At 45.0% G+C, this 12,301-nt stretch overlaps 1 protein-coding gene across 3 annotated transcripts in view; it reads left to right on the top strand.

Annotated features, from left to right (window-relative positions):
- The window catches only part of si:ch211-250c4.3 (uncharacterized protein LOC100535981 homolog), a 122,212-nt gene that overhangs the window by 90,217 nt on the left and 19,694 nt on the right, over window positions 1-12,301 (top strand). For 2 of the 3 annotated variants that reach the window (XM_063071510.1, XM_063071508.1), the window contains one exon: window positions 494-622. In XM_063071510.1, coding sequence (XP_062927580.1) covers window positions 494-590 — 97 coding nt within the window. In that variant the 3' untranslated portion in view covers window positions 591-622. The remainder of the gene's footprint in view (window positions 1-493; window positions 623-12,301) is intronic. The other variant, XM_063071509.1, reaches the window with a different exon arrangement.

Raw genomic sequence — 12,301 nt, 5'->3', positions numbered from 1 at the left:
TTAGAATGGTGCATCAAAAATAGTATATTCCTAGGAGCGAATCTTGGAGGTGGTGAGGCATGGTTGTGTCAGGGACTGTGTCATTGTATATTTTGATATATCAGAGGAGAAGAATCGGAATCAGATATATTATCATTGACATATGTCATGAACTTTATTGTTTTGTGGCAGCAATACAATGCAATACATAAAAAGTTACTATCAATTACAATAAGAAATATATAAACAGTAAGTAGCGCAAATACAGAGTAAAAAGTGAGATGGTGTTCATGGGTTCATGGTCAACTCAAGAAATCTGAGGCAGAGAGAAAGAAGTTGTCCCTGAAAGAAAGTTCAGGTGGGGTGTTTCCAGGAATGGTCTTTGTGTCAGGTTTGGTTAACCACTGGTCACCACAGGGGCTCCAAGGACAAGGTGAATCTAACTTAAATCACCAGGTCATGCAGATGGATCAGAATCAGAGGGTTCATTTTAACATTTTGTTTGAACATCTAGAACTGAAGCTGGAACGTGCAACACTCGAATGAAGGAGTCCATCTCTACCAGTGCATCAGGATGCAACAGCAGTTATGACTGGGACATTTCTCACTGACTCTTCGAGGATGTCTGGTAAATAAAGACTGGGTAACTATCAAAGTATAATGTTGTAGGAGACCAAGCCTTCAACTGTTCACCCTGTTTCCAAAGGCATAATTCATTCCCTGACACCAATTGCAAGTGTACTATCACCAGCCCATCCATTCTACATTATGATTACTCTGTGAGAAAAGCTTCCTTGCTTGGCTTACGCTGAAAAACACAAGAGGTTCTGCAGCTGCTGGAAATCTTGAGCAGCAAACACTTGATATCCTAATGAAGAGTCTCGGTCCGAAGCATCAACTGTTTATTGCCCCCCGCCCCATAGATGCTGCCTGATTTGATGAGTTCCTCCAGCATTTTGTGTGTGTTGTCTCATACTGATAGATGTATCTCCTGAGACTGATCAAAGAGAAAGCTTACCAGCATTAACTCTCCTCATAATCTCAGAAAATATCAAGAAGATCAACAGAAAGTGCTGGAAATACTCAACAGGCCAGGCAGCATCACTGGAGAGAGAAACAGAAAATTGTGGGTGGGACTAAGGAGAAAGAGGGAGAAGAATGCTGACGGTTTCAGTGCAATATCATGTTGTTCAGTTTTTGTGCCTGGATTGACGTTCTCCTAATTCTTCTGTCTTTGCTACAAAAAGAATCCTTTCACACTCTGACTACTTTATGGGATGATGTTCACTTTAAAGATACTGGCTGAATTTTATGGCCACTGCATGTCCACCATTTCCTAAACCATCTGACCATGTTACAGGTCTGAGCCTGGACAATGAGGCCAGAAATTTAATTTAAGCTGATCTCTCCCCACTTTTATATCAGTTGGAAGCGAAGAGCATTTCCCATTTACTGAAATGTACAGAAATCATTCAGTATTTCTGGTGTTATGTTCCTGGCCAACCTAAAAGGATAGTACTGTTCTCAAGCTTCAAAAGCTTTATAGGTTTTGGTGAACTTTGGTCTATGAGGACACAAGTAGCAGTAGAGGAAGTGGAGAGAGCTCCCTCTAGTCTCTGTCTCTTCCTGATAACCTCAGGAAGGAGATTGGGCATGAAAAAGTGCCTTTGCACTGCATGTGGGAACTGCTACAGTGGAGGATAAAAACAGTGATCATAGGGACTTCTGGTGATATCTCGGCACGCTCGGACGCAGGGGCTTCTACCAAAGGTCTTTTATAAACATATTTTTTACAATTGCAATACCCTGCTGGGCATTAGGAACTTAAAAGTTCTGCAGGTCAACCCTATCAATGTGTTGCTCGTTGGCAGAGAAACTGAAGCAGCTGGACTTGGTGTGGACCATGTTGCTGCCTGCATCAGAGAGGCTTCAGACTCAGTGCACAAAGGTGGTGTGCAGTCTAACAGTGAGTGATTGTCTTAGATGCTTTTCTTGCAATCGCAAGACCCTGTTGGACAGCAGTCCCCAACCACAGGGCCGCAAAGCATGTGTTACTGGGCCGCGAGGAAACAATATGAGTCAGCTGCACCTTTCCTCATTCCCTGTCATGCACTGTTGAACTGCCAACTGTCCCGTATTTGCCGGGACATCCCGTGTATTGGGCTAAATTGGTTTGTCCCATACGGGACCACCCTTGTCCCGTATTTCCCCCGCTAAGGTAGAGCGTTCCTACAAAACCTTTTGTGCTGAAATGGTGTAAAGCAAGGAAGCAATTACCATTAATTTATATGGGGAAAATTTTTTGAGCGTTCCCAGACCCAAAAAATAACCTACCAAATAACACATAAAACCTAAAGTAACACTAACATATTGTAAAAGCAGGAATGATATGATAAATACACAGCCTGTATAAAGTAGAAATAATGTATGTACAGTATAGTAAGGAAGATTAAGCCAAAACTGATTTGTGGAAAAAAATCAGCACGTACGCGCATGCGCATGTCACATATGCGCACACAGGTGCCCGTGCAAGGCTTCATGGTCATAGTTGTCTTTCCTGGGGTAAACACAAGTGTCCCAGGATTTGACTGCTACTTTTGTCCCTTATTTGGGAGTGAGAAAGTTGGTAACCCTAACTGTAAAAGACATGTCAAGGTGAGTTTAACCCTACTTGAACACCGCCCCCCCCCCCCCCGCCGGTCTGGTCTGCAAGAATATTGTCAATATTATACAGGTCCGTGGTGCAAAAATGGTTGGGGGCCCCCTGCTGTTGGACATTGGTAATGTGGAATGCTACAAGTCCAGTCCATTGGTTTATTGGAAAGGCCAATGGCAGGGAAACTGCATGGCCTGGTCATAGTGAGTCCTCAGCCTCAAGCTGCAGTGTTGCCTGTTTCCAGCCACCCATGAGAGAGGCATTGGAGTAGATGTCGGAGCAATGTGGCTTAGTGTCCATGCTGGAGTCAGTGCTGCCCTCCAATGTTCACCTGGTGGATGACAAGATCTAGACTGCTGCAACTTTCATGGACTCAGGGACTTGGACTATATTTTTTTGTATGACTGTATTTTACTATTATCTTATATGTGCTTTGTGTTGTTTATGACTGTTGGTATTGTGTTTTGCATCTTAGCCCCAGAACAATGCTGTTTCGTTTGGCTGTACTCATGGGTATTCATGTATGGTTGAATGGCAATTAAACTTGAACTTGACAGGGAAGGGGTTAAGGATGCAGGAAAATAGTGCTATACAGTATAGGGTGGGATCAGGTTATTAATGTGCTCAATGATAAAGAAAGCCACTCGCTTGCTTTGGTCCATGACCAAAAGCAGAAACTTACAAGCAGCTCTTCTTCCCTCACAATGTAATCTGTAACTAACCTTGGAATTCCTAGCAACACACACAAAATGCTGGAGGAACTCAGCAGATCAGGCAGCACCTATGGAAAAATGTACAGCGGCCGTTTCAGGCCGAAACCCTTCAGCAGGAGCTGTTCAGCGAGTCCTGCAAAGGGTTTCGGCCCGAAGCATCAAAATCTTTTCCATAGATGCTGCCTGGCCTGCTGAGTTCCTCCAGCATTTTGTGTGTGTTGCTCAGATTTCCAGCCTCTGCAGATTTTCTCTTGCTTGGGATTCCTAATCAGGATCACATAATTCCTGGAAATAGCCAAACAATAGTTCTGAAAAGTATAGATCAAAATAAATGCAGTTCCACTTCAGCAGATGAACAGCATCAGCACAATCAATATATTTGGATACATTCTGCCACCTAGAGTACATGCTGCAAGCCTCAAACTCACAATCACTTCGTGGCAGGAAAACAGATGAAATTACGTATGCTGGAATCTGAATCAAAGCATGTATGCTGGAAGAAATCAGCTGGACCAGCAGCATCTGTGGCAAGAGAAATACCAGCAGCACACATAAAGTGCTGGAGAAACTCAGCAGACCAGGCAGCATCTGTGGAGAAAAAGCATCGACTGTGTGTGTTGCTCGGATTTCCAGCATCTGCAGATTTTCTCTAGTTTGTGACTTGAACACTTCCAGCAGATTGTGTGAGCCTGCAGATTTCAGTATCTGCAGTCTCTTGTGTTTCCAAAATACCTGCAACACGTTTGTTTGTTAATTTAACGTTACCATGCAGATGTTACATTTTTATTAAATCTTTACACCACTCGTTGGAAAACAATGCAGGGTGCTGTTCAGAAACAAGAGAAAATCTGCAGATGCTGGAAATCAAAACAACATACACAAAATGCCTGGAGGAGCTCAGCAGGCCAGGTAGCACCTAGAAAAAGAGTGCAGTTGACGTTTTGGGCCGAAACCCTTTGGCAGGACTGGATAAAAAAGCTGAGGAGTAGTTTGAAAAGGTGGTGGGGGGAGGGGAAAGAGAACCACAAGTTGATCGGTGAAACCTGAAGGGGGAGGGATGAAGTAAAGAGCTGGGAGGTTGATTCGTGAAAGAGACAGAAGGCCATGGAAGAAAAAAAAGAGAGGAGCACCAGAGAATGGTGATAGGCGGGCAAGGAGATAAGGTGAGAGAGGGAAAGGGGGATGGGAAATAGTGAAGGGGAGTGGGGAGGAGGGCAGTACCGGAAGCTTGAGAAATCGATGTCCATGCTATCAGGTTGGAGGCTACCCAAATGGTGTTGTCCCTTCAACTTAAATGTGTCCTAATCATGACTGTGGAGGAGGCCATAAATGGAATTAACGGGTGGCCACTGAGAGATCCCACTTGTTCTGGCAGACGGAGCATAGGTGCTCAGCAAAGCAGTCTCCCAATCTACGTCGAGTCTCACCGATATACAGGAAGCCAAACTGGGAGCACCAAACACAGTATCTGACCCCAACAGACTCACAGGTGAAGTGTTGCCTCACCTGGAAGGACTGTTTAGGGCTCGGAATGGTAGTGAGGGAGGAGGTGTAGGGGCAGGTGCAAGGATAAGTGCGGGGAAGGAGATTAGTCGGGAGGGACAAATGTCCACTTGCAAGGATAAGTGCCAGGAGGGAGATAGATTATTCAGATTCTGCTCTCATTTCCCTGATACCTATTTTGATTTAGAGGAAGCTCTCTGCCATAGAATTGAAATGGTCACTCTTTTCCTGTCCCCACAGACACTGTGCCACCTGTAAAGTATTTCCAGTGTTTTGTTCCATTTCTTATTTCCAGCATCTGTAGTTATTTGTTTCTCACAGGAAGCTAACATAATCTTTCAACTAGATCTATTGCCACAAATACTTCCTGCCCCCAGGTACCTTCTCATAAATAAAATGGCTCAGCTGAAGTATCACACAGCTCCATGAGAATGATAGGTGAGTAGGGACACCTTTGGGACATGTTGGCACCTATTACTAGAGTCCTATCATCTCAGCTTGAGATAATGGACGATTTACCAAGATTCAGTGTTATATATGCATCTCCTCTGATGATAGTGAAGCCTCAGTTTTGGGGTGTCCTTGTTTGTGCACATGACAGTCTGAACACCTCTCTGATCAATCTGGCTTTCTATGATCAGCTGGAGTGCAGCCACAGTAAAGGTGTATACAAGATTGAATCATTGAGACCTGTCATAATCCCTGCATCGTTGGCACCCTAACACTTCCATCACACTCTATCCAGCCTTGAATGTGAATGCAGCATAACAAAGGATAGCCCCATCAAACCCATCTGACAAACTCTACTGATGAACTCCAGGAGCAATGTGACCCAGTTTGGGCCCTGAACATGATTGAATTGCACTTCCGATACAAGGACATGCTCGTTTGCAGATCAGTAGTGGAGGGAGTACATTCAGATTGGAGGGTTGTGACTAATGGTGTCCCACAAGAATCAGTTCTGGGACCTCTGCTTTTCGTGATTTTTATTAACGACCTGGATGTGGGGGTAGAAGGGTAGGTTGGCAAGTTTGCAGACGACGTAAAGGTTGGTGGTGTTGTGGATAGTGTAGAGGATTGTCGAAGATTGCAGAGAGACATTGATAGGTTGCAGAAGTGGGCTGAGAAGCGGCAGATGGAGTTCAACCTGGAGAAGTGTGAGATGGTACACTTTGGAAGGACAAACTCCAAGGCAGAGTACAAAGTAAATGGCAGGATACTTGGTAGTGTGGAGGAGCAGAGGGATCTGGGGTTACATGTCCATAGATCCCTGAAAGTTGCCTCACAGGTAGATAGGGTAGTTAAGAAAGCTTATGGGGTGTTAGGTTTCATAAGTTGAGGGATAGAATTTAAGAGTCACGGGGTAATGATGCAGCTCTATAAAACTGGTTAGACCACACTTGGAGTACTGTGTCCGGCTCTGGTTGCCTCACTATAGGAAGGATGTGGAAGCATTGGAAAGGGTACAGAGGAGATTTACCAGGATGCTGCCTGGTTTAGAGAGTGTGGATTATGATCAGAGATTAAGGGAGCTAGGGCTTCACTCTTTGGAGAGAAAGAGGATGAGAGGAGACATGATAGCAGTATACAAGCTATTAAGAGGAATAGATAGAGTGGACAGCCAGCGCCTCTTCCCCAGGGCACCACAGCTCAATACAAGAGGACATGGCTTTAAGGTAAGGGGTGGGAAGTTCAAGGGGGATATTAGAGGAAGGTTTTTTATTCAGAGAGTGGTTGGTGTGTGGAATGCACTGCCTGAGTCAGTGGTGGAGGCAGATACACTAGTGAAATTTTAGAGACTATTAGACAGGTATATGGAGGAATTTAAAGTGGGGGGTTGTATGGGAGGTAGGGTTTAAGGGTCAGCACAACATTGTGGGCTGAAGGGCCTGTACTGTGCTGTACTGTTCTATGTTCTATGTTCTAATGGAGACGTACAGCAGGACACTCAACACACTGCATTCCTGCCAACTATCAATCAATCCATCTATATTGATCCTGTTTACTATCATTTGGCCTTGCAATTCAAATGTTTTATTTAAAACAAAATATTCCTGGAAGAGTATCTGGCTCTAGCTGAAACAATTCTTCCACATGCTCTTTCTGATCCTCTTGCCCCGTACCATAAACTTATGCCACCTGGTTATGGGCATAGTGGAGAAAAGTATCTATCTATGCTCCTTTCAGGTCCCCCAAGGAAAACAAACCCAGCCTATCCAGTACCTACTTATAACCAAAATGTTGCATCAGAGACCCTAGGAGAGAACGGCACAGGAACAGGCCCTTTGGCCAAGGATATTGTGCCAAACTAATTAAATGGCTAACTAAACCAATTCTTTCTGCCAATATAATATCTATACCCCTTCATTCTTTGCACAGACACATGCCACTCTGAAAGCATCCTAAAAACCTCTATTGCATTTTGCCTTTGCTACACCTTGAGCTGCATGTTCCAGGCACCTACCACTCTCTGTATAAAAGACTTGCCCTGCGCATCTCCTGAGAACTTACCCCCTCACACCTTAATTGCATGCCCTCAAGTTTTTGACACTTCGAACCTAGGAAAAAGGTATCAGCTGCCAACAGGATCTGTGTCTCTCATAATCTTATCATCAGATCTCCCCTCAGCTTTTGCTTCTCCAAGAACAACCCAAGTTTGACTAATTTCTTAGCAAGTCAGCATCTTGGTAAACATCTTCTGCACCTTCTCCAAAGCCTCAACATCTTTCCTATAAAGGGGCAACCAGAATTGAATGCAATAGTCCAAATGCAGCCTAGCTCAGTTTTATAAAGCTGTAACCCAACTTCTTAACTCTTGAACTCAGTACCCTCAATGAGATTTGCAGGAAATTATTTCCTGCTTGCTGCACCTCCAACAATGCCCTTAGGTCAGTTACAGGATCATCAGCCACGGACCACTGCTCACTGATGTTTCGCTCCCTTAGCCTTGGTATATCTGTATATATCCTGGTGGAGGAGCAATGGCAGGAATGTCTCCCTGCCACCCCCCATCCCACAGTTTCAATGGGATTAGTCAGTCCCCCAATTTCTGTCTTTCCTCCTCAGCCATAGCCAAAAGCTACCCTTTTCTGCCTCTTAAGCCAAATCTCTGGTGGCGCTCCTGAGCCTCGCTCCAGTCAGTGCCATTTCACGGAGTAACCTTGTCGTAGATGCGCTGACGAAGCTCCAGCATCCTACCTCCACAGGGTAGGTGATGGTCCTCCAGCCACCATCCTTACAGTCAGCTGCCAGGTCTGAGTACTCCAGCCTCCTCTGCTCATGCGCAGCCTTCACTGCTTCCTCCCATGGGATGGTTAACTCAATGAGGAGGACTTTCTTGGCTGCTGTGAACCACAGGACTATGTCTAGGCTGAAAGATGTGGTGGTGATTTCCGTGGGGAACTAGCTGTCTACCGAGATCTGCCCTCGTGTTCCACTCCTTGCCTGTGGACAGGAGCCCTGAAAGAGTTATTGGGTGGATGCATTCAGTGCTCCTACCAGCCTTAACAAATGGGATGAGTTGTCGTCCTGCTGGGGAAAGGCTGCTTCTTGCATCCCGCCTGCAGGTCTCTAGGACCTCCGCCAGCTTATTTAGGGCCTGGTCATGCCACCATCTGTAGTGCCCTTTGCATGGTGCATCCTGCCAGGATGTGTTGGAGGTTGGCTTTGGTGGTATCACACAGAGGGCAGCTATCCTCACTGTGGAGCCACTAGTGAAAATTTTGGGGACAGGGCAAGGTATCATAGGTTGCCCTGATGAGGAAGCTGAGTCTGGCTTGTGGGGCCTTCTACAGATCCGACCAGCTGAATGACCTGTTGATGGAGCTCTCCCATGTTGTCCATCTTCCCTGGCGGCCGTGTGCCACTGCTTTCACGCTGTAACGCTCCTGCTCTGTCCTTGTCACCTGCTCCACTACCACGGTTTCCTCTCTTTCTTCGAGGCCTTGGACCAGAAACATACTGCCTTCCCCCACCCAAGTCCTGCAGTCCAACCTGGACCCTGCCACCAACCTCTTGATGCTGCAGCCTGCTAATGGCCTGGATGACTTCAGCTTGAGTTTTCCGTTTATGGCCAGTCTAGACTGGGGTATTAGCACTCATCACCAGCGGGTCAGTGGACTCCCTCAACTCAACGACCAGTCAGGTTTTCTCCTGCTGGTACCCCAGACTGATGGATCTCAGTGGCAGCTACAACTTGTTCTTCCCGAAGAACCCAGTGTCCAGGAAACACCAAGCCAGCCCCAGCCATTTCTGAACACTGGTCATCCTCTTAGCCACGACAGAGAAGAAGATTTTCCCCTCGACATTCAGCAGTGCAATGCTCCTGAACTGGTTTATAGAACTGGAGTTCTGCTAGTTTTTGCCACTCTGATGGGATGCATTGGTTTCTCCAGGCACATCTCATTAGGTTCCACAGGATCTTTAACACACGAGGGCAGTTGTTATAGAGCTTCCAAGGAATTCCATTTGGATCTGGTGATGACGCTGACCTTTCCTTTTTGATGACTTCTCTGACTTTACTTATCTTGGTTGGGGGAGGATGGATGGATGGATGGATGGATGGTTGGATGGTTAGAGGAGCTTGATGTGGAACATACCCTGGTGATCCAAGGGAACTTTCCTTTCTGCATCACCGTGCTGGCCCCTAATGGGGTGACCAGAGTTGAATGCAATAGTCTAGATGTGGCTTAACTCAAGTTTTATAAAGCTGTAACGTAACTTCTTAACTCTTCAACTCAGTACCTTGACGAATAAAGGCAAGCATGCCATATGCCTTCCTTACCCGCTATCAACCTGTGCAGCTGGTTTCAGGGAGCTAAGGACTTGAACCCCAAGATCACTCTGTACATCAACACTGTTAAGGGTCTTGCCATTAACAGTGTACAAGTCCTTTACATTTGATTATAGGATTCCAGTTAACTGGAATACATCAGGACCAGTACATGTAGGCCCAATTAAGCGGGTGCCCTAGTTAGCCGAAGTTTCAAGGAAATAGTTAAAAAGGTATTAAAATGACAAACTGAGTAACAAATCATGCATTTAAATGAAATACAGAACAAATTAGAACACTACAGTACTATAAAATTGTATTAGTTCCTACTCATTATCAACAGAGAAATTCATCCCGTGTACACAATGAAAATCAGTGCAGACGTCTAGTATAGATAATGGGCTGCCTTCATACAATAGATAGATAGATAGATATACTTTATTAATCCCGAGGGAAATTTGGTTTTGTTACAGCCGCACCAACCAAGAATAAAGCGTAAATATAGCAATACAAAAAACCCCAACAATCAAACACCAAAATGCAAACTATGCCAGATGGAAAATAAGTCCAGGACCAGTCTATTGGCCCAGGGTGTCCGACCCTCGCTGCATGTTCGATGGCCACAGGCAGAAACGACCTCTCGTGCTGCCAAGTGTTGTATCACGGTGGAGTACTATCAACAAATGCACCCTTCAAATCTTCTTTTGCATTGTAATCTTCAAGATGATTGTCAATACCTTCAAATTTTTCGTAGTACCTAACTTGTTGAAGTAGTGAAATGGTTTCCTTTTTACTCCTGGCCATTTCTGGCATCGCCGAATGAATGCTTTAAACCACAGTAAGCAAAACAGTTCAGAATTGTCTGAATTGTCCTGACGAAGGGTCTCGGCCCGAAATGTCAACTGTGCTCCTTCCTATGGATGCTGTCTGGCCTGCTGCGTTCCACCAGCATTTTGTGTGTGTTGCTTGAATTTCCAGCATCTGCAGATTTCCTCGTGTCAGAATTGTCTTATTGCTTATTTATGCCAACTATCAGTGACAAAAATCACTGCATTTTGAACACAAACACACGCAATTGATGCTAATTAAAAACTGTTCACTCTAAGCACAGTATAGCATCTAACAGCCCGGAAGTGCATGCGACTGACACTAGCTAGAACCTGTTCAGCAACTGTCTCCTGACCTAATTAAGTGACATAGTGTCCCGAATAAACAAGGGAAACCCCAGCAATTTTCTCAATTAGTTTTTTGTTCTTTAGGAGTTGTCCCAAATAAGCAGCTGTCTCAATTAACCAATGGTCCAATTAACCAGAATCCACTGTATATCATAAACAGTGGAGATCACACTATATGTCTTTGACCTCCACCAGGAATAAATCCCATCGACGAGTATCCTCTGTCATCTATGGGCAAGCCAATTCAGAATACAAATAGCTAAGTCCCCATGGATTCCATGCACCTTAATTTTCTAGATGAGTTTACCATGTGGGACCTTGTCAAACGCCTTACTAAAATCCATGTAGACAACATTCACGGCTCTCCCTTCATCAATTACCTACATCATCAAACTCAGTCAAGTTAGTAAGGCACGACTTGCCCTGCTGATTGTCCCTAATTAGAATATGGTGTTTAGAATGCTCATAAATCCTATCCTCCAGTAACTTCCCTAATAATGAGGCAAAAATAGCCCATCTTTTGTTTCCAGGATTATCCCTAAATTGCTTTCTTGGATGATGGAACAGGTAATGTTCCAAGCAGCATCCCGATCAAAACAGATAATGTTTCAAGCAGTTCCTCTGCACTCCCTCCAGTGCAATCAGTCTTTTCTGCAGTGTGGTAATCGTAGCTGCACACAATACTCCAGCTCTGTCCACATACAAGTGCCCTTCAAAAGATGCTCTTGATGCATTCCGTACAAAATAATCTAGCAGTGTGTTCTAAAGGGATAGAAAGTGATTTAAAAAAAAACAAACTAAAACTCCTCATCAGCTGTGGATTCAATGGAAAGGTAGGAAGCCCAATACCAGACCAGCCAATCACCTAGCTGCTCAAGAAGCCAGAAATGTCCTCATGGATTGAGGGTTATTGATTAAGAGGAACATGGATTTCTCTACCTTGCAGTAATTTCTCTCCCTACCTCTTTCCTTTTTTTTCCGTTCCCCATTCTGGTTATCCTCTCAGCCCTTCTCTTCTCCTCACCTGTCCACCACCTTCCTCTGATGCCCTTCCACCTTCCCTTTCTTCCCATGATCCACTGTCTTCTCCTATCAGACACTCCTTCTTCAGCTCTTTACCTCTTCTACCTATTATTTCCCAGATTCTTACTTCATCCCTCCTCCCCACCCACCCACCTTCCACCTCACCTGGCTTCACCTATCGCCTACAGATTCTGCAGATGCTGGAAATACAAACAAACAACACAAAATGCTGGAGGAACTCAGCAGGCCAGGCAGCTTCTATGGAAAAGAGTACAGTCGACATTTCAGGCAGAAACGCTTGTGTCCTGCTGAAGGGTCCCAGCCCGAAATGTCGACTGTACTCTTTTCTGTAGATGCTGCCTGGCCTGCTGAGTTCCTCCAGCATTTTGTGTGTGTCACCTCTAACTTTGCAACCTGTACTCCTTACCCTTCACCCACCTTCTTATTCTAGCTTTGTTCCCCTGATGAAGTATATCAGCCT

The sequence above is a fragment of the Mobula hypostoma genome, chromosome 19 (assembly GCF_963921235.1).
Source record: "Mobula hypostoma chromosome 19, sMobHyp1.1, whole genome shotgun sequence".
NCBI lineage: Eukaryota > Metazoa > Chordata > Chondrichthyes > Myliobatiformes > Myliobatidae > Mobula > Mobula hypostoma.
Note: the sequence above shows the minus strand (reverse complement) of the source record. Positions and strands in the feature narration are given on the sequence as shown.